Source organism: Epinephelus lanceolatus, chromosome 16, assembly GCF_041903045.1.
Source record: "Epinephelus lanceolatus isolate andai-2023 chromosome 16, ASM4190304v1, whole genome shotgun sequence".
Taxonomy (NCBI): Eukaryota; Metazoa; Chordata; class Actinopteri; order Perciformes; family Serranidae; genus Epinephelus; species Epinephelus lanceolatus.
This window is the reverse complement of record NC_135749.1, coordinates 13986404-14014389: the sequence shown is the minus strand read 5'-3', so window position 1 is coordinate 14014389 and position 27986 is coordinate 13986404. Positions and strand designations below refer to the sequence as shown.

At 41.9% G+C, this 27986-nt stretch overlaps 1 protein-coding gene across 1 annotated transcript; it reads right to left on the bottom strand.

Moving 5' to 3' along the window:
• Window positions 1-801: 801 nt before the first annotated feature.
• On the bottom strand, window positions 802-14552 carry hepacam2 (HEPACAM family member 2). The gene is made up of 9 exons (XM_033636654.2): window positions 14348-14552; window positions 10724-11083; window positions 10349-10636; window positions 6352-6651; window positions 4123-4248; window positions 3774-3795; window positions 3649-3683; window positions 1802-1875; window positions 802-1688 (listed from the first exon to the last, which is right to left on the bottom strand). Exons 1-9 carry the CDS (start codon window positions 14403-14405, stop codon window positions 1578-1580), a joined length of 1374 nt encoding a protein of 457 aa, XP_033492545.2. The 5' UTR covers window positions 14406-14552; the 3' UTR covers window positions 802-1577.
• Window positions 14553-27986: the final 13434 nt, after the last annotated feature.

Here is a 27986-nt window from a genome sequence, read left to right as displayed (position 1 = left end):
CATTTATCTTGTGTAAAACCTTCAAAATCATCAGTTTTCTTTAGGTGCCAAATGTTTATATTCTAAGAGCTGTAAAAGTTTCAATGCCAGATGTAATGGTTTGTGAATTTATTCGTTTTTTGTGCCGCAGCATTTGAGATGAATGTGAATGGAAGCACTCAGTGACATAATGAGGACAACACAATGTTTGGTAATAAGCTGAATCACAGCTGAAAGCAGACTGCTGCCTTTAAGTGGTCTATTCAAGGTGGGAGGAATAATAGAAAAATAAGTGTCCAGGAGGATTTTGGAAATTGCATATAAAATTTGACCTCTATTTTCTTATCAAATGACTTCTGTGTCTAGTCTGTATATTTACTCCCCGTCCCTTTGCCTCTCTTAAACGTAGACACACACAGACAAGCAAGCACACACGTTTTTACTCGTGACAAGGTGTCAGCAGGAGCAGGTGGAGGGCACTCTGCCACATGCTGAACCATCCGTCTGTTGCTGCCTGTCTCCATTTCACGCCAGGTACACAGCATACCAATGCAACGAAGCTGAAAGGAGCATTCTGCAGCAATTTGGTGGCAACAAATACAACTCAAACACTTGTGAGAAGGGAGATCACAGCCAGGACGTCAGACAAAGGCTGACTGTGAAGCAGCAGAACAACTGACATCTTTGCTGGCATCAGCTTTTTTAGGATTTGTGATTGAGAAAGTGTTCATTTCAAGCCCTGACTTTAAATGCCATCCTATGAAAAAGTGTGAATATAAATGCAGGCATTGCAGAATGAAGTACATCTATGAAAAATGACCCAGGATAATAAACAGTTATATCTTTAATAAAGTACAAAACAAACATGTGAATGCAAACTGTACAATAATTTATGAATCTTCAATCCTTTTCCTTGTTTCAGCATTTCATTATATCCATGTTGAGCAGAAAATGATGCTACATTTGTGGAAACAGGGTTAAGTGTTTCTATGGGAATAAATAGATTGGAGCAAAACATAAAAATTGAATACGTATAAAGAATCTGCAGTATAATCCATGTACAATATTTACAGTTAAACCTAAATATATTTCATACAAGAAAATGCATTCATTATAACACTTGTCTCACAAGACTCTCATAGGCGGAAATGTTAAATTAGAAGGATATTATTAAAATGGCAATTAAAACCTTAGTATTTAAATTAAACATATGCTTTAAATAGATTGGGTACCTTGTAGGTAACTCATAATATCAACTAAGTTGCTTGGTTTAATATAATCTGAAGTGATCTTAATTTTTGAATGAAAAAGACAAAATAATTTCAATTATACTTTCACATAAAAAAAAAAATCAAACATTTCAAGGCATACTTACACTTTCATCTCACAATAATGTCAGCAAAAGTCATTTAACATCTGTCCCAAACTCTGGACAGCAACAGTGCATGATCAGGTTGTGTACTCACACAAGTCTTCTTCATCCCTTGTGCAAAAAACGGGCCACCAAAACCATTATTTCAAGCTTTGACAGCAGAGAATAAAGCTACACAGGAGTCTTCAAGTGAAATGACCATAAGTTCCATTTTTAACTCTCCAGCTTACTCCAGCAAACTGTGACTGGGGGTTTCGGGAACATGTCTGATCACATCGTAGATAGTGGCGTGCATATCCTGAACTGACTCCAGGCGAGCCAGAGATCTGCAAGATGCCTGCAGGACAGTTGCATAGGAACATTTGAAACACTGCACGCAACAATAGACAAAAGCTTTAAATCTCACTGAGCTGTCACTGAATCCATGTCAATGTACAACATGATAAATACCTGTGCAGACTCCATTTTCCCAGGTATGGAGACAAACTCGTAGATGCCAAAGTCTTCAGTTGCATCTTCATGACCTGTAAACACACAGACAGTAATGTCAGACCAGTGCATTGGTATCTATTTTGAATCAAACATTACAGTAACATGATGAATGTGATGACACCATGAAACTGTTTTTCAGCTGGGATCAGTGAGACATGTGGTCCTTGTTTGCTTTTCTGCTTTAAACTCCTCCTATCTCAAACCAGTTTTTTGGGAATGACTTTCAGTTAAATGGAAAACCAAGGCCCTGTTCAACCCTATGATCACCTCAAAATATCATGATGTGAGATATGTAGACATGCTCTTTAATGTGGGTGTCCCTGATAAGCAGGAAAAAGCATCTCTTAAATGAGCTGTATATGACAATCAGAGAATATTAGAATCTGTGTGATTTCAAATTGATGTACTTTTAATGTTGTTTTGTGAGTTGACCCCAGGACAATCTGGAAATCCATCAGTAAAAAAAAATAAAATAAAATAAAAACTTTTTTTTTCTTCCTTTACCTCTGGAGGCACAGCCCGGAGTTTTTCGACTAAAGGAAGTGGAGGGGACTCGGTGATCACTCACGCCCTTCACTACAATCGCTGTGTTGTTTACAAATACTTCGGGTAGAAAACCAGCAGAGTTTAGCTATATAGCTAAACTCTGCTGGTTTATATCACATTTTTCACGTCACTATATCACCATGTAGACTAATCTGATGTTTGTTAAGTCTATAAACACAATGACTGAACAAACGTTACTATTTCTGTGTGCACGTTTTGTAAATAATAACAATAATAACATCGTAGATTAGCTGGGCTAACCGTTAGCTGTTAACGTTAGCCATTAGCGGTTTCTGTAATAACCATAGACTGTATAAAAATAAGGTAATAACTCAATAAACGGTCCGTGAATAAAATATTTTTTCCAGCGGATATCTTAGTAACAACATGATTGAGCTAGCAAAGCAGCTTTGTGTTGCTATGTGTGGTATTTATTCAGTTATGGGAAATCACGATGTCTAGAAAGCAGCAGTGGCTGCAGCTGACAGGGACAGTTAGCAAAGCTAACATCAGGACGTCATCTGTTAAAAGCCTCCCGTTGTTGGATACGACATGAAATTACTCCAGTTAGCTCAATCATGTTGTAACTAAGACATCCGCTGGACAAAAAAAAAATTTTCACGTTGGACGAGACGTCGTTTTGGGTGGAGCGGTTGCTATGGACGCAGAGCTTACTGTTTCTGTAGGTACACATTTCCTGGGGACACCTGCACATCTCGGCCATGCCCCCTCCATTGTGATTGGCTAAAGCGCAGCATCGTTCAAACTCAAAGCCCCGCCCTCCCCCCCTCTCTAGTTGTCTTTGAAACAGGGCTGCCGACAGGTTCTACAATGTAAATTGCAGAATCTGTCTTGAGAGATTAACCCCAGGAAGACTAGCGACCACTTTGTGGAAGCTAATGGGGATCCGAATAAAGAATAAAGCGCAAACGGTGCTAACAACCGTAACAGTGCTAACAGGGCTAACAGTGTTAACCCGCGGGGAAGCAGAGGGTGGGCACTACACTTCCGCAACAACTCCACGGGTCAGACGGCATTAAACACAAGGACTCACATGCTCTAAAATGCACATCCTGCTGTGTCTAACACAGCAATAAACAGAGAAGCTTGGGTTACAACACAAAGATATTTCATGTGACTTCATTCTCAGCTCGGGACACCATCCCTCCACTATATCTTTACATGGAAAACAGTGGTCTGCTGCTATATTAATGCTGTGAATGCTGTGTGTACAGAACCTTTGAAAAGCAGTAGCTTACCTGAACGATGTGGTCGTTTCTGCTCTGAAAGCGGCCTGCAAACAGGCAAATAAAGCTGTTAGCTGAAGCGTAATGTATATTAACAATATTACTGTCAATGTCTGTATTCATTTTAAGGCTCTTACCTGTTGTAAATGCTCATGAGCACTGTTGATAATGGACAGAAAGAGACAGGGGAATAATTATTCACAAATGCAGAACTGGACTTATTCAAATATAGTAGTTACTTTGCCACGGTTACCTTCAGTTTGACTAATATTTGCAAGATATTTACATTCATTATAAAGCCCAATATGTGAGATCTTGGTGCAGCAAGCCGTTAGTGTTATCTTAGCATATAGACATGTAGATTTCAAAGATGGAACATGTTAAACAGGTTGCAGGGCCAACTGTGAGGGCTGAACTCTAAGAACTATTGTTAGAAAAAAAAACACCTCTGTCTTGTCAAAGCAGCAGAATAAGACATCATCTTACCTCTCTTAGGGTGGCAGGTTCTCCTGAGGAAGAACAGCAGCATACAGCCAATGACGAACAAAGAACAGACGGTGATGGCTGCCAAAGGGGAGACAGGGCTGCCCTCCTGGGTGTGCTTCTCTTTCCCTGTAAACAAATACACAAAGGGACACTGATATTAATATTCACTCTAGCTGTGGTCAACCACACTGGTCCAAACAACTATAAGGTCAGTTGGATTTCCATGAAATTTGGTATGCATTCATTGTTCCCAGGTAAATCTGAATGACTTTGGCATCTCCCTGACTTCACCTCTAGCACCTCCATGAAGTTACATTTTTTGTGAAAAATCTTGACCGCTGCTACATGGATTTATGCAAAATTTGGTGCTAATATTTGAGGTCTCTGCCCTAGAAGATAACTTTGGTGATATCTCTTCTTCTAGCACCATTAACAGGTCAGAATTTGGATTTGCCCAATACATTGCTGTATGACCAAATGCCAAACGGTCATCTCCAGAGCTGAAAAATAAAGTTTCAAGTTCCCCAAATGACCACTCGAGGCTGGCTTCAAAAGGTAGTCAATAGACCCCATAGACCCCCATGTTAAAATGCCCAACTTTACAGAAATAAACATGTTTAAGGCCTGGTGCAAAAAAACACTTTGGGTTTTTAAAGCTTTCAACATTCATGACAACTGTATGGGGGGTGAATTTTTATATTCGCATCTGTTTACATTTTATTGAAGCTTAAAGTTACACATATTTAAGGTGGGGCCAGTTGTGACAGGCCATCTGCCAGGTGTCACTACAGTCTGTGCCCTCACTCTTCTACAGCTCCACCCTCTCATCCAAATATGGTGTCCTCTGGCTCCAAAAATTCAAGATGGCGACGGCCAAAATGCCAATGCAGGCCCCAAGGAAAGCAGCTTAGCCTTGCTTATAATTTTTCCCAGTGTCCACTCGCGGTATTGCTGCAAAAACAGGCCACTGTGTAAAAGACACATCTGTAAAATTGTTGACAGGGCCGAGCAGGAATGCGCAGACGGGGCCAGTGGAGGAAACACTACTGCATATATTCAGTGGGCTGCATACTGCAGAACTAAACCCAGAAACTTTTTTTAGGTGTATGCACCAGGCAAGCAATTCCATTGGATCAAAAAGGCGCCATCTTGGCATACAGTTTCTAGCTATTATCATAGATCTACGTGCTGAACTTGAGGCTTCAAAACAGCAATACACAAAAGCGATGAGTGACATTATGTCAGCTACATCCATTATTTTATCCGATCAGCCCTTAGTCGTACATTGCTAATTAGCTTATGCTAGTATGCCATTAGGTCAAACTAAAGTAGAATTGCGTTATTATGAATGCCACTGCTTTTCTTGACTAGTCATACCCTACTGTGCTGTGATTGGCTAGCACTAGCCCTACACTATGACCTCCTTGGTCTAATTCTAACCCCTTCGACTTCTGTGTCAAGAACTAGCCAGTCACAAAGTGGGATCCATGATTATACAGTAGAACCTGTTAAATATTAGCTTATAGATATTAGCATGTTAGTATTGTCACTATGCATATTAGCCTGCTCATGTTAGCTTTTACCTTAAAGATCTGGTGTTTGCAGATTTATACAGCAGCTTGCATGACTAGTCTTGTTAAAGGGTTCGTTATCAGAGGCTTCTCTGTTAACCTCCATAAGATTTGATGTCAATAAGAGATGGATGCTGTCATGACTTCTGTTGACTCAATAAACAGCATTTTAAATCATAGCCAGTATCAGCAGTAGCCATCAGTGAGCCTTTCTCAGTGTCACCTGGACAACATATCAACGTCGCGTTCGGGCACACAGAAACTCCACATGCTATAAAACTTAGTCAACAAATACAACAGCTGTTATCCACTGTTTACTTTCTCAGCCAGTGAACTTTAATACAGGCTGCAGGGGCTGGAGCCTAGCAACAGAGATAAATTCCAGTTTCGTAACAGCCATGTATATTTCATGTTATATCCATAACCTGATTTCACTTTTCACCTGTTGTGCACACACTGCTTCAGCTACGGTATTCTGTCCACACAACTGTTCCCAAAGCTGGCCATGGTGTTTGTCATTGTCAAGATACAGCTCTCCTCGCTCATAAACCTCTTCTGCTTTTGGCATGACGCACTGTTTGCAGAGTGTTTATCTCAGAGGATTCCCAAAATCTACCCACGCTTTGCTCTTTCTTGCCATGTTCCACCCTCTACCCACCTGTTCCTAAGCTGGCCACCACCAGAGTAAACTGGGCCTCGTCCTGCTTCTGTGTCACGTTGTTGAAGGCGCGGCACAGGTACTCTTCAGCCTGGGCCAGTCTGTAGGAGCGCACCTCCAGCCGCGGGCCCTCGGTGATGACTTGGGTGGAGTTGCGGCTCTTAGAGATCCAGACGTAGCTGTTGGGTGGGTTGGAGTCAGCCTGACATTCAAAGAAGACCAGTTCTCCGGGGTTTATGGTGAACACCTCTCCTGTCCGCAGGCCCTGGCCTGAGTTCACCTCCAGGTTGTAGGGGCCATCTGCAGGGGCCAAAAGTAGGGCAGAGAAACATGAGAGTTTGCTGCTGATATGGGACTTATTAAACAGAATGGCTACTTTTCTATGAATTGTCTCATCTTAATGCACTGTGGGGCAGCGGTGGCCAAAATATTTTGAACACAGGGTCATAGGTTCAATACACAGGCTGACAGGATGAGTCCAGATGGGGAAATGAAAGAGGAGTGCTTGCCATTGAACAAAGCAGTTCCAGCGGACATAAGAACAAAAGAACAAAACGTTCAGAGATGTTTCATGTTACACATATATATTAATGTAATTTAGTACATTTTAATGGCAAAAAATGATGTTCTAAGATTTTAAAAGATTCTCCTTGTGGTGTCACAGTGGTGTGTCCCTCCAGCATGTCTAAGCCAGGTATTTAAGTAAGATTTCTGTTTTAAGTCTGTTAAGATAGACTTCACTATAACATTACAAGATTAAGTGGCAACCCAAACACTTCAGTTGTAAGCAGGGGTGTAGCACTCTGTGTACAGTGTATACAAAGTTCACTCTTTCAACCGATTTATTCTGCCAATTTTAATTTAACCTTGGCACTAAAAATTGCAAACAAAACCAATCTTTTCATTCCACGCTTTTTAAGACTAGCTGATTAGTCTCACCCACTACAACGCCCCTGGTTATAAGCATAGAAATGATGTGAACTGAGTTGTAAATTGTAATTGTTACTATTCATTAACATTTTTCCATTGAAATGATTTTAGATAATTGTTTTTGATTCTGATTTGCACTAAAATGTGGACACTTTTAAGGCTAGACTTAAGGCCCACTTTTACTCTAAAGCTTTTGAGCGCTCCTGAACTATTATCCCCTTTTTTTAGTCTTTTGTATTTCCACTCTCCAATTTGTTCCTCTACTTTTGGACTTGTGTACATGGGGCTACACATTACATTGCTACATATCTTGATCTCTGCACTTTGTTATTTTGTGATTTTACATTTATTGTACAGCACTTTGGTCAACCTAGGTTGTTTTTAAATGTGCTTTATAAATAAATTTGATGATTTGATAAAATCTGTTCTGCGCAAAAGTTCATTGATCTTGTTTTTTTAAATTGTGCCAATGAAAGGTTTTCTATATTAAGTGTTGCATGAACTGCACTCAAGGCAAGGCAACTTTATTGACATAACACATTTCATACAGGCGATAGTTCCATGTAGTAAATTCACTGACAAAACACAGGGATATGATGTCACCTTGTGTAATGTTTACAGTGCATTAGGTGTGGCACTCAGTAGTTTAGTTCTGTTTAACCTTGTCCACACATGCAAAATGAAACCATATTGGTGGGATGTCTAAGTTCGTATCTGATCCAAATTTTACCTTAACATTATCTTAGATTATTTCTCAGACTAACATGGTTACACCCTTAAAAAGAAAAAGATAAGCCTTTTAGAGCAGAGCCATAATATCCGTCTCCCTTCAAAGAACTGTAATTCTCATCACCATTATCTAAAATGAAATCCATCCATGAACACTGTTCGTTCTCTGAGTGATACCAATCAGTTATTAATGTGACGTGTGGCATTTTGAGCATATTTGAATATTGAGGGGGTTGTGTGTCTCCCCCAGTATATATTATAATTACTGCCTGGTGAGTTGTCAGTCATATTTTAACATTTAAAAAAAAGACTTCAGCATTAAAAGACACTGAACAGGGTAAAACTGAGGGAGGTATATAATGATAGTATCTTTGCTTTCTGCAACACAAACGTGATCTGCCTATGCAAACAGGAATGATGGTGATGCTAAATTTACTAGCGCTGCAAGTCTTGGTGCCAAGTTATTGACTCACCCACAGTTTGAGCACGCTGACTGAAAGGATGGAAAAAAATTCTGTCACGCCATAGATAGATATACTTCATCCTTTAGGTCCCATCAATACATTAAAAAATCAGTTTTGTAAGAATTAAAACACATGGCTCTGAGTGTAACCTCAGATTAAAGTTTATCAGTGTATCTACACACTTTTTGGTAGAACAGAGGGGCTCTGTTTAACTCTGCTCCCATGCAAATGTCCATAACAGTCACATGTTAATAGTTGTCAGAGAGTAGTCCGATACTCACACACATTTACATATGATCTCATACAGTGCAAAGAAGGAGCAAAAACAAAGATAGATGTATTCTATGTATTTCATGAAATCCACAGGCTATTCTGACCTTGTCATGTTACTGTATCTAGTTCCAGTTTGTGCCAAATTAAAAAAGACTTACATGTGTAAGAAATGACACCAAACTCACTCATTACTATTACTATGTCTGCATAGTTGTATTTGTGGTATCTCTCTGTTTGGTTCATTTAGGTTTTATCCTGCTTAGGTACAAGTTGACAACAGCTTGTAAAATAAAGATCGCACCTGCCATGTTAGAGATTTGGCAACCAGGGAGGTAAAACAAAATCTGATTCCAGTCCCTGTAAAATTAGCTGAGCATTATGGACTTCTCTTTGCTGTAATTTATCAAGTCTGGCGTTCATAGCAGCTACTTTCACATGAAAAACAGTGATCAGAGTGAGCAGCATTCTGTTATGCCAGACTCTCTGAGCTTGAGAAGCTGTTGGCTATGAGACATCAACATCCATCTCCTTATATTATAAAACATTTAAGATTGGATTCTCACAGGGACCACATTGCAGAATTTCTGGAAACCAAATGGGAACCAGATTTGCAGATACAGGTGGTCTTGGTCGACATGTTCTCACTCCCAGCGCATCAGATACAGCAGCTTGGTTAGAAGTCCTCTATGCCTCAAACTATGATGTTCTACATATAGCATCAGCTCTGCAGGTGTCAGTTTCTGCTCAGTACATGCATACAGTGTCTTTTCAAAAGCAAACTTTGGGGAATATCACTTTATTTTAGGAGTTTCATTTAGGAACCAAAACTACCCTGTCAGATTTTATTTAAAAAATCTAGTTCGGGTCATAAAAAAGTACATTTGTAATGTAAGTTATGTACATAAGTTATGTACATACATAATGTTACATACATGATGTAACTTAAGGACTCACGTATGTGACTTAGGTTGAGTTCATTATGATACCATGCAGGACATGAGCAATGGTCTCCTGGGTGAAAGTCCTGTGTTTGTTTGACCAATCCATCCACCTCCCTAATGGGGACTTTGACGATCTTTATAATGCGTCACTCAACTTCCTCCTTTACAGCCATGTAGAGCATGTTGTCGGGAGAAGTTTGCCCAGAGGGCTTTCTGCCAGAAAGGGATTTCTTGTTTAAGGGTATACTACGCAGAATTGTCGGTTACTGTTTGTAAATACGCTCACCAGCGAAGGTGAAAGTAAAAGCAAACCCCAGATTCACTCTCATTTGGTGTTTCTCCTTGCTATATTTGCATTTCTACTGTGTTGTATCTCTTGGAGCACTGTGGGGGTACATGCCCATACAGTGATAATTGAGAGGGATTACTTTGAAAGAGTCCATACTTTGTTTTTAGGGAAATCCTGCATAGTATATCTTCAGGATGGGAAGAAAAATCATTGTTTGGTTTTAAAGGAATAGATTACTGCCAGAAAACATTCTAGAAAAACTTCTTCCATGTGGCGTAGTGCTGTAGAGTTAGGAGTGAGAACGTCCTGCCTTGAAACAGGGATAGAGGAGCAGAAGGGAAAAGATAATACAGATGAGTATATCTACTTACAATAGACGTTGAGCTCCACGGCCCTGCTGTGTCGGCCCTGGCTGACAGCGTTGCTGGCCACACAGTGGTACGTTCCCTTGTCCTCCTTTCTCACAGGACTGATTAACAATGTTGAGTTGTCTTGGGAGAAGTGGTATCGGTCACTTGGACCTAGTGCAACGTTGTCCCTTAGCCACTGGAACACAACTCTTGTTCCTTTCTCGACAGAGCAAGCCCAGGTTACATTTGCCTTGTCTTCAACAACTGCATATGATGGGCTCTTCTCAATGACTGGAGTGGACACAGGGACTGAGGTAAAAGGAAAGAAGAGGTTAGGGATGAGTCTATAGATGACATCAAATTGGTCGTTATGACATGTGATGGGAAAACACTTACCGTCCACTGTTACATGCACAGTTCTTTCCTCCTTGATAACCAGCCCTGTCTTGTTATGAAACTGTATGTTGAGGGTCAGGTGGTAATCCCCCTCATCGTCCTGGTTTAATTTCCGGATTAGCAAAGAAACATTGGGTTCTCTAAAGAGGAGGTGGTTGCGGTACGTCATGTCAGTGATTGCAGTCTCTTTGGTAAACGTCACCAACGTGGTTCTGGTGCCGCTTGGCCTGGTGTGGGACCAAGTTCCCTGGATTTCAACTTCATCCAGCGGGAAGCGAGACTCAACAGACAGGAGCACGGACTTCCCTTCAATACCATGATGGACCAATGTCGGGATGTGGATGAACTCAGAGCTGACTTCTGAGTTGGAGGAGTTGGCAGGGAAAAGAAGAGGAGGAGAAGGAGGGAAGCAAAGAGAGTTACTGCACAATAACTGGGTTGTTTAAGGTATGAACAAACACAAAGCTTCCATAGAGCGTCTGTTAATCACTGAGTGTGTTTCTGTTTCCCAAGTGTTAATTTCTCCCTGTAAATCTAAATAAATATGGGATGGAGATAAATGAAGAGACCAAGATTTAGGAAGCCAATACCCCATAATTAATATCTTTAAAAGTGACAATTTCCATATCAAAAAAGTAAATGCATTCAGTGTTTCTAATTAAAGCAATATGGCACCAATTCATCCTGCAATAACTGACTTTTTGGACACTTTTTACAGCGTACCAAGCGACATATAAAGTTGGTCTGGCTATTGTGTTAGCCAAGAGATGTCAATTAACACATCCAGCAGACACCTAGCAGTAGCATCATTTATTTGAAATTGTGTCTCTGGACACACGACACAGTGTAATTCCAATATTCACTCCCCTTTTATCTCTGTTTTGGTCTCCACCAACTCCTGAAGTAAATATTTGTCTCTTTAGTTGCTAAATGCTTGGCTCGGCTCGCCTGCTGTTTGGTGCTGACAGAGGCTGAACAGGCAGAGTACAGACAGTAAGATTTGTAGTCACTGGAAACAGCTGCCTGCTGCAACTGGAACTGGCATCCATGAGAGTGCTGGTGGTGGGAGGGAACCAAAATAGTACGTTCTTGTAGGTAAAACCAAAACAATGAGCTAACAGATGCTAAAATGCTCCAAAGAGGGAGACAGCAAATTCTGCTGTGATGATATGATCATATTGTGATATCGTTTTACAAAAGTTTGTCGTCCAAATGAACAAACATATGTGGTTAGAATTTGGCTAGAAACTTACTTACAAACTGGTTTCGCTTTGCTTTTGCTTATTTTGATTCGTTCTTTCCTTCTTTTCATGTCCCCCCACCTAAAAACACTGGTATTGGATTTATGATGCTCATGTTACGGTATTTTTTTGTCTTGTTTTATTCATATTGTATGCCGAAATGAGTTTTCGTAAAGTTGTAAACATAGGAATTAAGTGAGTCGATTAAAATTCACATTGTTATTCATATTGTGCTACTGATTAGGGAGGGTGTTAGTGACAATATGAAAGCAAAACAGATATATTTTCATTCAAAGATGAACCCAGTCCTGTTTTGTCTGCCTAATCTCATAATCCATATCCTCGTCTTTAAGGTGTCCAGGTCCTGAAACCGTGGTGAGTTAATATTGACCGAGCTCACTACAGAGTGTCATTGTTGTCAGACAAGGACGAGGTCTGTCTCTTTGATCCCGACTCGCAAAACAAACACTTGGGCTGCCTGAAGTCACTCGATAAGTGTTGATCTATGGCACCTTGTCTTCTGTTGAAGCACTCGGTAGTTGCCAGGGCAGTTAATTCACTGGTAACCAGCTAAAAAACAAGTTGGAGAAGTAAACACACCAAGAGTGGGAGGAGGTATGATTGTTTTTAAGCAGCTACTGTTTCAATTGAAAGTATCTTCCATGAGTTCAAGGGTCATTAATATCATATCAGAGCTACGACCTGGTGGTTTTGTTTTACAGGCATTTTTGACAACTGTAAACTTTATTTTCTGGGATTTTTTTTTTGACAGTTTGAAGTTAAAAAGTGAGCGACTGTGTTTGGATGCCAGGTTGTGTTAAACGCCAGCATGTGAGTAGGCAGTTACTGTGAAACAAACTCACTAAAAACCTCTCACTTTTCTCTAACTTGTGTCCCTTTGTCTCACTTCTGGCCGTGTACCGTCTCCTGCTCCATTTCAGCATTAAAAAAAACTTGAAGAACTATTCATGAAAGGCTGTTAATTTGCTATATGATCGCACATAATTTACATCTCATGCAGTAAAATCTTGAATGAAAACGAGGGGAAACCTTGAGAAGTTAGTTTTGTTCTCTTCCTCACATCTCTATCTCTGTAATCTCTTTTTTTCTTTGTCACCCCTCTCCCCACTGACCCATCCACACTTCCTCCCCGGGGACGTCCAGCTGGTGTCAACCAGGTCCCTGGTGACTGCTGTCCATGTTGCTAATCACAATAGATTCACTGTGTGTCTGGTGTCATCTCCTAAATAATGCATGCAGAGCAGACGCCCCATCGACACGTTCCACTCTTACAGGCCTGCAGGCTAGTTTCTGTGTGTGTGTTTGTGTGTGTGTGTGTGTGTGTGTGTTGTCAGTAGCAGGAGTGTGCCTGTGTTTACACCAGCTGAGATCCGGTGAAAAGACAGAATGAGGAGGAGTGTGCCGAGCCCGCTCCTTCACTGTTGTCCCCAAACAACACAGATATTGTTGTGGTGATACCAAGGAGATTACAGTGACAATGGCTTTTGAGGTGAGAGGATATCTTCACGTAGTGGACACACACACACACACACATTCAAACAACTATTGTGTGGAGACCCAGGAGCACCTGCCTCTTATCACCCTCACACACACATCCAAGTTGTTTGGACACTAAACAAAGTCTCCCGGTCCGTGTCCACACGCCACCATCTTCTGTCCTCTTTCAGATAAGACAAATAGAGCTCCTCAAGGAGGGTTGATGATACAAACATCACAGCAGGTGAGACTTCATGTTTTTAGGGGCTTTTTCTGTTAGATTTATCTGGTCATGTGACAAACGCTGGTATCTGTCTGTACCACTGAGTCACAGAGCTGTGGCCTGGGTCACTTCTTCTTTCCACCGACAGCCACCTGATGTCTTTACTTAGAGCCGACAACAGTAGAGAAGCTAATCCTGTAAAGTCACACGGCGATGACTATGGAAAGGACATGCAAAACAAACCATGACAGACTCTAAAATTATGCTTTACAGACTCCACCTTACACTGAAAAAGGCTGAAAAAGGTTGAGGTGCTTTTGTGTAAAGAACTCATAGACCAATGTATGTTTTTGGAAGTTTGACTTTTTACAGAAACATACAATGAAAGTCCTGAATTCACGTCTCGTGCCAAAAGGGATCCTTTTTTGTTTTTAATTTTGTAACCCAGTTTCATTATTGCTTCCCTGACCTGAATCTTTTAAAGACAAAAGATTTCACAAGTGAACATTTTGTTACTGCACACCACAAAAAACTTCCTCAACTCACCCTCAGCTTTACCCTGCCAACCAAGCAAACACAGCAACCACAGCAACTGCTATAGCTGCACCAACGCAACACTGACAACTCAAGCAAATCATCCCTCCGCGGCAACTGAGCGCTCACCTGTTAGGATGAAGAGAACAGAGCAGACGTAGAGCGCTGTTCCTCCTGTGGCCTCCATGGCATCTTATCCTCTAGGGATATGTGGGACTTCTGACAGGCAGGCAGGCAGGGAGTGAGGGATGTAGGAAGGAGGAGAGGAGTGGAAGAAAAAAGAGGTGGAGGAGTACGATGAGGAGGAGGAGAGAAATGTGACTGGTTGTGGTGACAACATTTGCCAGGGAAATAAGAGGAGCTGCCTTTAGTCTGCGTGTAGCCAGGCCCCTCCCATGTGACACCAGGAGGAAGACGAGGTCCACCTGGCAGGGACACAGCACAGCATGGTCCTCACACACACACACAGAGCTGCCCTAAGGCTGAGGGTTTTACTCTGTCAAAGAGAAACTGAGACATAAAAACTGTAAAAGGATAGTCGAGTCTTTACATTAGAATACACCAGCTGCCTGCTGCTTCAGTCCCTCAGGCTGTGAAACAAAGAAAAGCAGACACACAGAGAGCTAACGTCTTTCAGTTTGGTTAAGTTACAGAGCTGGTAACGGTCAGCAATCAGCTACCCTGTCAGTAATGATTTGGTAGTCTTGGAATTAGAGGACAGAAAGACAGAAAAACAGATACTGGGGTTAAATGGACTGTTGTTCTGACATGGACACAAGTATCACTGACCTTTCAAATGCCTTCAAGACAGATTTTCATCGAGACCAGAGAGACGTACAATGACGTAACTTATATATTATTTTTCAGCCCTGGGGGAGATATTGCGGGGGGGGGGGGGGGGGTATTCCATGATAAAAAAGCAGAGGGAAATCTGTTGTCAATTTTTGTCCAGCAAGTTGTTTTGCATTGCTGCAAAACAAAGACTTGCTTGTGCCACAACCAATGTCTGTCTAACTCTAGGCATAAGTCTCTATAAAAGACATTTTCACATGAAGAAAGTGGGTTTTATTTTTTTATAGATATGTTAATAGAAATCATTCAAACGTTTTTTCTCAAAGTTCAAACAACAGACACATAACAGTCACATGCTGAACACTTAAACACTCACTATGTCCGCTCAGTGGCTTTTTTTCTGCATGGTCATCCTCTGAAAGGATGTGGTGAAACTTGGGACTGAACTGTGCAGTGAATGAATTGGGGCATTGTAGGTTGAGTAAATGAGTGCCTAGTTTGGTGATGGCACCATTTAATACAGTGATTATTTTCTCTGCTGCCCATTCTTCGTGGGATGCCCATTTGCAAGGGGAACCTGATTAAAGCGAGGTTTTATCACATCAACAGTACAGTGGCCTATTTGTTGGCCTGGACACATGATTTGGCGAATATGACACGGAGTCATCTATTCGTGGTGTTGGAAACAAATCCACCTCACAAATTTAACAAGAGAATAAATGCAGTCCAAAATGATTTAAACAAAAGTAAAAAATGAAATATGCAATGTTCAAACTTAATATTCTTTTACTAAAAAAACTGTTTTCTTTTGTACCTTTACTGTATGAGGCAGGCTCTGTTCACAAAACCTGCAAGTTTCCTTTCCACCTTTAGATGGGGTCAGTGCATCATCTATTTGACAGAGTCCACCACTGGCTTCGTGAACTGAGCAGGTTTCAATAGATTTAATGGTAGGTATGGCATTGCATGGTTGTATGGCAGTGGTTCCAGACTTATTTGGCTTGTGACCCTTTAAATCACAGCCACATGTTGCAGGTTGCATATTTCAATGAATTCCAAGAGGAGTGATTTTCCCTTATTAGAGCTTGTCTTCAGTATTTAGAGGCCTGGTGAGGTTTACTGCCTAGTTTTCACAATAACAGACAGTTAAATTCAGAAAAATAATCAGAATTTATTTCTATATTTTGCCTTGTTCTTCTCTGGTGGTTGAAAAACATGGTTGAAAATGAAGGATTGAATGAATACTTCACCCACAAAATTACCATTTGTAGATAAATTAGTCATGCTGTGATACCCTGAATCTGTGTAGAAAACTTTGTTTCTCTCACCTCGCCTCCACAGAAAACAGCAAACATAGTGATTTATTGACTGATTTGGGGCTGCTTTTAACAAAGCAAACTTGATCAAAGCATCCATTAACAAACTCTCATGCAACTCATTCAGAATAATAAGTTTCATTTATCCAGTCATATGATCGGTACGCCCCTGAGTTAAAACCTTACCATTTAAAACTGATCTGAGAGTGAAACTTATCTGTGCTCTCTTCAAAGCCACTTCAACACACACTGTTTCTTGTTTGTTTGTTTTTTCAATGCATGTGTTTCAGAGGTACTGTGCAGATGACTGTGCACATGAGGCTGCATGAGTTTTCCAGTTGTTAACCTGGTCCCCAGTCAATCCATAAATCAATATGTTCACCATTTTCCATGGACGCATGTGAGAAAGACAAAGTTTTCTTCACAAATTCAAGGTAACACAGCATGACTAACTGATTTACAACTGGTGATTTTGTGGGTGAAATATTCCTTAAAGAGTGCTGACTTAAACGATAGCTCTACAGCACATCACAAGAAATGTTGTATATTCTTATTCAGAAGGGAACAACATATTGCCAAAAGACTGGGGGATATTGAGAAAGACAAACAGAACTTTGCTAATGGCTGGGTCAGGATGTTACGGCTCACACTGTGACCTTTTGACTTGACAACCACTGCGATGAGTGATGCATTAGGAAAGTAGATCACATCCTGGAGCTTAGACATAGACAATAAAAATAGCTAGTATTTCATACAGATGTGTCCTTAACAGCCATGGATGGATTAGATCATCGGTGAGTGTCTGTCGCCCTAGTCGGTGCGGTGTGTCCCGCACCGTTACCCCTTGTCGGCCTGCATCAGCTTTTTTTCAGCTGATTCAGCATGTCGGTGACTACAGAGCCTGAAGGTGAATGAAATCACTCTTGCAGTTTAGCTCAGTGCACAAGAGGAGAAACGGAAGTGAGGAAAGTAAACAAACAGCTAAAGTCAAGTTGGAGTGAGACCAAAACAAACTTGTTACATACGGTAAGATTAGTTTTCTTTAGCCATTGACATTGAAATATGCTTTGTTCTTTCAACACTGGATTGTGTTGTCAGTGTGCTAAGTGGCTAACTAGCATCAGGATGAATAAGTTATGAATACAGACTACTGCCATCTGCTGGTGTGGAGAGTTAGCTGTCAGCTGTAGTCTTTGCGGTGCATTCCCATGCAACATTTTGGCTGAGACACAGGCGACATGAGGCGATGCAACAGTTTTCAACAGCTTTCATTGATGCTAGTTCTTTGAACTCGGTTTGATGTGTCTGGGCCTTAACACGTACCAACCAGGGAGACTTAAAAAGACCGCAAAGAGATGCAAAGGAAAAACAAAATAATTAGAAAGGCAGGCAAAATAACCACAAAGATACACAAAACCAATATACATTCTGTGTGTTTTGCCCCTGTGTAGGAAAGGTGGTGGGGCCCTCTGCATATCTGTGCCCAGGGGCACAACATCTAATAGTCCGCCCATGTAAACAACAGTTTGGATGTGCAGTTATGACAGAATGACAGGGGGTTTCTGCTCAGTGAGATTTCGCAATCCCTAACCACTGTCTATGTTCTTCCTCTTACAGTATTATGAATGAAACAATCAACGGAAGCTGTTTGACATATTTTGTTAATCTGGTCTGGCCTGGCTCTGTACATCCAGCGAGTGCCGTTATAGTTCGTATGGCCTGGTGCGGCCTTTTTGGACCGCCCAACCAAAAACCAGGACACAGCAGCTGAGAGACACACCCACACAAATACACACAACCTCAAATGGGGGCCCTCTTGCAGTGCTAAAACGTGTCACTTTTTCCATTTTCAGCCTCCCAGCCCATGTCTGTGACTGTTGCCACACTTCACCACAACTCTACCCCTCTGGACTGTTTGCCTCCCGCCGCATCCTTCTCCTCCACCTCATGCTCATCATATTATCTACTTCTCCTCATTCTTGTAGCGCTAAATAATTTTCCTACTGATCCAACCTAAACTACTCCACACTCTTTTTTTCACTTTCTTTCTCCTCCTTATGATAATTTCCTCTCCTCCTCAACCCCCTGTATTTGTCTTCTTCTCTACCCCAGTATCTTCTTCTTCTCTTTTTGATCCTTCCTCTTCTCCTTTTTCATTCCTCCTCTCCTCTAGCAGCCTTGGCCTCCAGCTGCAGACACTCAGAGCAGACGCAGCACACCAGCCCACATCAAGGCCACACTATTGGCACACGTGTGTGCATGTGCATGTGTGTGTGTGTGTCTGGAGCAGTCCTTACAGTGGGGCCACATAGGGTGTCAGCGGCCTACCGTGATATACTTTGGGCTCCCTTACAAAATTCTGTTTTAATCCACTGAAATGTGGAATAAAGTATAACTGTAGCTGCGTGGTTATGTTTAAAGGTCCCTTGATTTTCTCAGGGAGGTTGTCGAAGTGCAAGATGAATACATATGTGCCAGTCTTCAGTTCAAGTTATGCTGAAGAATAGTTAACAAGGGAAGCAAGCACTCGCACTCGCACACAATCAATTATTGTGCGACTAAAATGAGAAGCGGTAGTTTACGGTTGTGCCTTTGAGGTTGTTGATAAGAGGATGTCACACCTTGGATGACAACTTGAAATGCTTCATATGTATAAATGTTAGCCTATAGCTGTAAGAGTCCAACACACACACACACACACACACACAGAGGGATTAAACAGAGCAGTGCAGGAGCAACAAAAAGGGGCGGGGATGTCTGCATGGCCTGTGAGTGATTTGATTGGATGACAAAGTTTCATTAACACACAAAGATTTATAACAGTGGGAAACAGAATGTTGGACACACGCTGCACAGTGTGGGTGCGTGCATGTGTGTGGGTGGATGCAGGCGCATGTTTTTCCCTCATGCTCGCATGTTTTTTTTTTTTTTTTTTTTTTTTTTTTTTTTACTGCTGCACCGTTGAACTCTTCTATCTCTCTCTGGATCTGACTGTTGTTGCCTAAATACCACCTTGACTTCGTGAACTGAGTGTTTGACCCAGGGCGCATGGCTCGAGTCAATGCGAAGCTTTCAGAAAGCGCCTTCTCCAGCCTGAACTTTCAACAGTCAAAACATTGTCAGTGTGTGTGCATGTGTGTAATGCAAGTGTGTATCAAAGCAGAGGTGTGAAAATGATTCTACATATTTTTATCACTCCCTTTGTGTGTGTGTGTGTGTGTGTGTGTGTGTGTGTGTGTGCCTGGTGGCAAGAGCCTCACCCCTTTAATGCATTCCACTATTTAGCGCCCACGCACTCACCATGTGACCCGCAGTCAATGACAGGAAGTAAGTTGATGTCAAATCCTGCTCCCTGCAACCCAGATCCTCTTCTGGTTCCAGTCAAAGACTTTGTGTGCGCAAAATTTAACACACCCACGGCGCAGAGCTCGACGTAAATCTATAGGAACACAGCTGCACTCTCAGCTCAGTCTGTGTGCATTGCTGAAGGCCGGTTGAGTGATTGGTTTCTTAATTCAAAGTGTGAACATGACGGAGCACATGGGCCTGCTTTATTTAAATTCTAACTCATAAAGTGTACATTTACTGCCGCACATGTGACGTGGTATCTGTCAATGGCAGGTGTAGCGCTGATAAAAACTTTCAGTTGTGTTTACATAGTTGACACCCATATACACACACACAGACATGTTATCTTGTTTTCTGCTCTCAAGTCTTGAGTTGCTCGGAGAGATTATAAATCAAAGATTCTTATTCAGATTGGACACTTTTTGAGACATATGCCATGCAAAGGTGGTTGGGTGGGGGGTGTTTAACTTAAAGGTCCAATGTGTAGGATTAAGGGGGGAATATATACAGAAATATAATGAAATAAGTAAGTTGCTTTCGTTTGTGAATAATCACCTGAAAACAAGATTCATGCTGTTTTTGTTACCTTAGCCCTCGTCCGCAGAGTCCACCATGTTGCACCACCTCGCTCTACAGTAGCCCAGAACAAACAAACCCGACACTGGCTCTAAATGAGACCATTCATGTCCGTTTGTTTTGGAGAGGAAAAGACCTCTGTGGATAATTTGGCTCCTGATAAAAACCGTTTGAACGTTTGGATTTAAAGTTATCAGAGAAAAAAGGTGAGCACACATAAGCAGGTGTTGAGCTAGCGGGTGGTCTGCAACAAGCCAAACTACATTTGAAAAACACTGATTTGTGACGTGAAACTGCTTCATTTGTTTTTTTTTACTGGTTTAAATCACTGGTCTGTTTGTTTTGGAGAGGAGGAGGCCTCTGTGGATAATTCGGCTCCCAGTAAAACTCTTTTGAACAATGAGCAATGAAGGTATCCTAACTGGGAAGAGTTTCAGCTGGTTGCAATCTGCTGTCCTCACCACTAGATGCCACTAAATCCCGATAAATCTTACACACTGGACCTTTAAAGTATGCAAAGTGTCTATCACAGACATGACTAAGTTTAAACATCTGCAGTACAACGTGTGTATTTACTAAACCAGCGAAATGAAAGTTCACAGTTATTCCATGGCAGTAATGACTTTTTAATTAATTCTCCAGCAGCATTTCTTCCAACACACACACACACACATCTATGAAAAATAAGTATTTACATCGCATATGCCACAAACCAAACTGGTGTGTGTTTGTGTGTGTTTTTGCGGGTGGGTGCACGTGCATGCATACAGAGTCGAATGGACACAGCCACCTCTATGTTCTCTCCAGCAGTAAACCGTTGGCTGTTAAGACCGACCACAATCCCAGGCTGAAAGGCAGTACTCCCTTTGCTCAGGTCTGTGCTTGACGTCTTTGCTTTGCATAGTCGTAAAGCGCAGGATAAGGGAAAGCAAAACTGTGTTTGCATCAGTTGGAGGTAAAAGGGTATATATTAACCTTATTTGACCAGCCTCACTGACTTAGTAACAGCCTCAAGTAACCCGAGAGGAAAACGTGACATTCTGTGACATGATGTCAGACACAAGCACCAGGTACACTTTTCATTTCCTGAAAGCACAGTTTTGTATTTGGGAATTGCCATGGGAGGTAGGAGTCAAAACACCCTGGGCCCCCAACACACACACACACCTTTGGCTCTAACAGGGACCACCTCATTGGCCTCTTTCCTGTCATGGAAGGTGTGCCCATGTTTATCGTCACTCGTCACAAACTGGCGGGTGGCTGCTCATGTGCACCGCTGTAAAGGACTCTGCCATTAATCAGTCATATGCAACATAATGCTGCACCCTGCTGTGATGCCCAGCCTCCGGTGGTCTCTCCCTCTCTCCTCTGAGACGTCAGAGTAAAATATTTCCCACTGCTGCCTCGTACAAGTATGAGATTACATACTTCCTGTCAAAAAGAGGAGAGATGTATGGATAGGGGAGGTTGAACAGCTGGTTGGGGCCTACTGTATCACACACAACGTCTCTTAAATGGAGCTATTCCTTTGTTGGAAAGTATTTAGATGTGATATCCGTAACCACCCACAGTGGTGATGTAATCAGCAGGAGGTGTAAAGTAAAACATGCCAAGGTAGCGTGTCTGTTGGTTTTCTAAGGAAACCGAAAATTATTTTGAATTCGTGAAGAGGAAGTTTTGTAAGGGAGCTTTCATTGTGTGTTTGCGTGCAAACTCGCAAAAAAAAACATGTACACAGATGCAGAAATACCCGTTCTTCTACACCCTTCGCCAGGCTTTCACCAAACCACCACTGCTCCACATACACAAACATACACAAACACACAGATTTTGATGCTTTGACAAAATAACAGTAATAATAAAGTATTAAATACCAATTTCATCATCACAGACAAAGATGGTAAGGGACAGCTTTTCCAATGAATATTAGAGGTTTCGTCTAGTCATTTTCAGTCAGCGTTTGTATTTATACTGCAGGCAGTTAAGTGTCTTTTAGTCAGACTTGATGAAGATCTAGTCAAAAGAACTGTCTGTCTTAACCACATTACAAAACTTTGCTGACTTTAAAACTGATGCAGTAATTCGGGCAGTGACTTTAGTAAACCACTCTTAACGGGGCAGATACATAGATGAGTCATATTATGGCGCACCAATAAGCATATGTGTCAGCTTAAGATGCTCTGAGCAGAGTAATGGTGTCCTGAACACAGATTGAAGTCACACTACCTCTGCGTGTGATGTAACCCCAGCTTCTCCGCAGTTTGCTTATGTAAACTGGTCCAGCCATGCATGCATGTGTGAATCCCCCTGGCAAGTTCATTGCTGCTGCTTTGCACTACACTAATACAGCAGTTACCGCTGCTGTATTAGTGACGTTGTTGCAGAAATGCAGTGCCCATCCTCCGCTTCCTCCCTAGTTAATCCAATTAGCTCCATCAGCACTGTCGCTGTTGTTTAGCACTGTTTACAGAGCTAGTACAGTTAGCTGCTAGCCCCCAGCTCAGCCACCTCCATGCTGAGAACCATATCTAGACAACTCATGCTCTGAATTTCGTGCATTTAACAGGTCTGACAAACAAAAGAGCGTTTTTTTGTTTTGTTTTGTTTTTGTAACGGCAAAGGGACTGTGAGTCAGACTCAGACCTGGGCCAATGCAAGAGACTTAAAGACCTATATCAGGCACAGACCTAAAGCAAAGCAGGTCAAAGTGGTGCAGTTCAACATCATCTATACACTGGTTATGAGATTGCAAAGCACTGAAGGTTGCTCTCCTAAGTTCGAGGATAAACAAATACACAAAACAAGTATATCAGTATTTGTGAAATGAGGCCACACTTTGGACAGTTTCTTCCTTTGTGCCATGACCCCTTCTTGTTGCAAGTTTCCTGCAGTATAGACGCATACGTTTGTCATCATTGCTGGACAATACACAGATGTCAGAAAAACATGCCGGCATCGATGAAAAGGAATTGATAAGCTTAGACAATTTGGAATGGTTTTACAACTGGAATCGGTTTCGATACCTATTATATCCCTTGTCGGTATCAAGGAAAGGGTCAATCCACACTGGATTCACCTTGGCCTCAGTTCAAAGACTCAGAGGGAGGAGTTCACGGAATTGCAAGCAACAGTCCCTTACACATTCATCTTATAATTGAACACCTATGTGTTAATGTATGTTTGAATGTTTATGACGTAAATGCAGTTATTTGAGGATATTCACAATTAGGAAACTAGCATAATTTAATATTCTTGTGAGTACTCTGATGTAGTAACCGTTTAAAGAAGTTTTAAAGAAGAGTCTGGTTACTGCCTGAGTTCACAGTTGGTGCATCAGTCACAAAAGTGTAAAATGTGGCAAGAGGAAAAGTCTCAAAATTGATGTCGACATACTGCAAATACAGCAAAGAGGAACACAAGTAGACCCTCACCACAGTGGAGAGAGCAACACTGCTAACTACAAGCCTCAAAAACAACCACTGAGTTCTACCAACACCTCCAAACACACTGAGCAAAATCTAATAATTATAAGCCTTTGGTATTTACTCAAAGGAAGGTGCTATTTTGTCCACCTCTGTAAAAATCCAGGAACACAAAAAGTGGAATGTAAAGTATGTGTTTACTTGTGCAAAAACCATGAACAAAGATAAAAAGAGACCCTTTAATTGAAAGAGATGTGGAAAACAACCATCATGTTACCAGTAATTAGATCCCACCTGTCTCTAAGGGGTACAAATACAAGGAAACGGGACAGTAAGACCATATGCTGCTCAGTAACACAGCCCTGCACTCCCACAGCATGCACATACAGTATCTGTGACCACTCAACTGATTACAGACAAGATGGTATAATTGTTCCCAGGTGAAACAGTAACAATTCTTCACAGTGCAAGACCTGCAGATGCCAGCAAAACACCAGCGGTGCCTTTTAAGGTCCAATTAAAGTCCTCTCCCTGCGGAAAGATAAACCGGCTTTGATTTCTTTACTGCAGATGTTATAAAACAATACAAGAGGGCACAGCATCTGAAAGCTCATATTGTTCATTGTATTGCTCCTTTTGCACAAATGCCAGTGACTAATGACCACATATGTGACTCCAGACAGGAGTTTTAAATGGTTGCTACAACAGGCTACATGGAGCATGTGTGCTACATACATAAACACTCACAAAAATACATATAACCATTTGTGTAATTTTATTTATTTTTTTCAGCGGCACCTTTCAAGTCAAAGTCCCATCCAGGTAAAAAACACCCACCTTTATTTCTTGATTACAGTCAGATATGATAAATGATATGCCAGTTTTTGGAAGGGAAATCAAAGGCGGTTACTGTTTGTAAACACTCAAACTTGGCCCTTCCTCCATAAATTGCTGTCACTGCAAGCTACTATTGTGGGAACGTAACATTAGCCCCTTTTCCACCGCAGGAATTTTTATCAATTACCTGGAATTTTGAAAAACCTCCGTGCGTTTCCTCCGAAATTACCCGGGTAAAAAACTTTCCCTCACCCCCAACTTTACCCTGGAAAAAATACCTAGTAGGGGGTAGGACTTTTCAGATTACCCGCAGTTCTTGAGGAGCGGGGCTGTTTGCCGAAGAACACTGATTGGTGGAGCACACACTTGCAGCGTTCCGCACTTCCTGGTACGGGCAGCCGCTGCAAACTTTTTTTTCATTTCTACAAGCTTCACTTCGTTTGTGTTTTGATTAAAGATGGGTACCAAAACCCGGTACTAAATTAGCCCCGGAGCTAAATTATTAAAGACCGTAGTATTGATAAGCGCTAACGGTATTGGTTCTTTTGTGCCGGCGCTGATCTCCTCTACACACATCTACACACACAACAACGTGACGCGGTTACTAGCAAACAGCTGAGCGGCCGCAATGGAAACAAAGTGAAAATAACTCGAAAATGACTCGATTTGACAGCAGCTACACGGGAACTGCCCATTGGTCCGACAGCCCATTGGTCCGACATCCCATTGTTCCGACCATATTAAACCCATTGTTCTGAAGTCCGTTCCGAAATCATCATGATGCCCTGTGGTTAAGGTCTGGTTAGGTTTAGGCACAAAAACCACTTGGTTAGGGTCAGGAAAAGATCATAGTGTGGGTTAAAATGAAAAAGAAAGTGACAAACACATAAGCTGTGAGCCTGCTTCGCCTCAAGCCTTTCCCAGCTGACCCAGAGCCGGTCACGGCGCACCATCAAGGCAGAAATACGCCCGCCGGGAGCCGTTCAGCACCGCGGACCGTCGGACTAATGGGATGTCGGACCAATGGGCTGTCGGACCAATGACATGGACCCAGCTACACTCATTACTGTAAGTGACATTAAACCTTAGTGAGTAAGAAGCCAATACTTTATCAATACATGTGTTCAGCAAGCATGAACATGTAAACATGCAGACAGCGATATTCAATATGCTCCATCCACAGTCTCTCATCTACCGTCACAAACGTTATGTCTCACACAAGGACAGCGAGCTAGTTCGGCTGATAGTGAATTGTTACTAAAGCGAGCTAACTAAGCTAACCGCCTGCATCTATCTGTCCAACAGACAACGAAAAAAACTGCACGTCGTTCTTCAACCACTCCTTCATTGCTTTCAAGAAAAAGTGAAAGCCAACCCCAGATTCACTATCGTTTTGGAATGAACGCTCAGTGCCTTGCCTTGCTATATTAGCATTTTTTGGTGCTGTGTCCACGATTTTCGTAGCTTCCTCTTCGAAGTCTGCTATCACTGCCTGGTTGCTAGCTTTTTATAAAGTCACAACCTTACCTGTGTGCTGTGCTAACACATTCCCACTCCAACTTTATCACATATTGAAGTTTTGGTCATGGACTATCCACAACCACCTACAACCTGCAAGGTACCCTGGGTGAGTTAGCTGTTGACGTTCTGGGACGTGGTGTCAAGTTCTGCCCGGTACATGCATTGTCTTCTTTCAAGATACACTTCCGTTTTCACATACAGTCTCTTTTAAACCGCAAATTGACGTTTTCTTTTCCTTCAATAACAAACACACATGGTTGGGTTTAGGCAACAAAAGCATGTGGTTAGTTTTAGGAAAAAAGCACAGGGTCTGGCTTTAGAATCTTACGGGATGCAAACACTGCTAGCTCGGGTGAAAGTCAGTGACCCATCCACCACCCCTCACACCCACCCCACTCAGACTTTTGCTGCCTTAACTTTCGTCCTTGTTCGGCTGTGTTTCCCTCTGACACTGCCGGATGTCGTTAAACTATAACGGCAACTAGCCATGTATCATTCCGACGTTAAAGAACGCCTTTTTTTGTTGGTTTCTGAGGCCGCAAGCCGCTGCCCAAGCACCTGATTTCAACGACTTCAGAGTGAAACCAGGCTCGCTGTGCCCAGAAGCTAGCAAAATGATAAGAAAATACAGGCAGGGGACTGATCTCTAAATATTTAGGATTTTTAGGTATATTCTGCATGGTATATCTTTAATGGTGACAAAATAAATCACTCTACAGAGAGTAGGATTACATTTTTCAACAATGCTGATTCTGCATTTTTATAGACTCCACCTTTAATTGATCATTGATACTGTATATTGGCTTTCATCTCAACAGCACATTTGCTGAGTTCACTTGACTCACATATCCTGAGTGACTAAGTACCAACACAGCAAATATTATCTGCACCCCCTCCTTCCCATCTTCCGCTTCTTTAACTATTACCGCACAGGCCAGAAATAATCCTTCCGATCCACCCTTTAATCGCCAATCCATCCCTTTAAAAGAAAAGACAAAAGAAATCTGTCAAATATTATTCATTTGCTCCCGGCTTGTTTTTTTTCCCCCAGCGTCTGCAGTTAATTTTCTACGGAATGTGAGGAGCAGCTGTCACTTTAGCACATGAATGGAGCCAGTTTAGTGGCTCAGAGGCATCGGAGTGGATCAACGGCGAAGGAGGGACAGCTGGGCCCGAGGGGACAATAGCACTCTCAGTTAATCATTAATACTCTTAATGAACAGCAGCCAGGCACCAGAGGTTCACTCGCCAGTCTCTCCAGAATATTCCGCCTGCAGCAGGAGGACGTAGGCAGCCTCGTCTTGCTGGCTGACCCCAAACTGACACTTGTTGATTGGGGCCTTTAAAGGGGCTGCGGAAGCTTTAAACTGCTGTCTGTCTGAGAAGGTTTCACCCATCGGACTTGAGAAGAATGACAACTGACTGACATGAGCTTGATTTATTATTTTGTGGACACGTAGATATATGAGCTAAGCTCTGACCTCTTGTCAAACTAGGTTGTGTTTGTCGGACATGTGCTTTTTACCCAAAATGTTAATAAAGTCATGTTGGAAAATGTCTTTTTATGTTTCTTTATAAGGCATTAGAGCAGGTAGGGGGATTGTGTCAATGACATGGTGCTGTTAACCACCTCAAACAGAGTCAATTAATCACATAAAAGAAAATTATTTAATGCTAACACAGGTTTTAGCATTTGATCATTTAGGCCCTGATACACCAAAACACCAACCGTCGGGCATCTGTCACCCAAGGGTCCCACACTGTTGGCACTAGTCGGCCCTCATCGGGGTTTTTTTGGCCAATTCAGCATGTTGAATAGGGGTCGGAGGTGGCAGAGCCTGTCTGTGAGTGAGATCACTCTGATCTGCAGTTCAACTGGGTGAAACGGAAGTGAGGAAAGTGAACAAGCACCTTAACTCAAGAGGCCATGAGATCACAACAAGATGGTTACATTAG

Excerpts from the sequence above, each read along its gene's own strand:
- hepacam2 (XM_033636654.2), bottom strand. The coding sequence starts at position 14,405 with ATGGAGGCCACAGGAGGAACAGCGCTCTACGTCTGCTCTGTTCTCTTC. Across the intron at positions 6,652-10,348 it reads CGTGGAGCTCAACGTCTATT|ATGGCCCCTACAACCTGGAG; the intron begins GTAAGTAGATAT and ends TGGCCCCTGCAG. Across the intron at positions 3,684-3,773 it reads CTCATGAGCATTTACAACAG|GCCGCTTTCAGAGCAGAAAC; the intron begins GTAAGAGCCTTA and ends GCCTGTTTGCAG.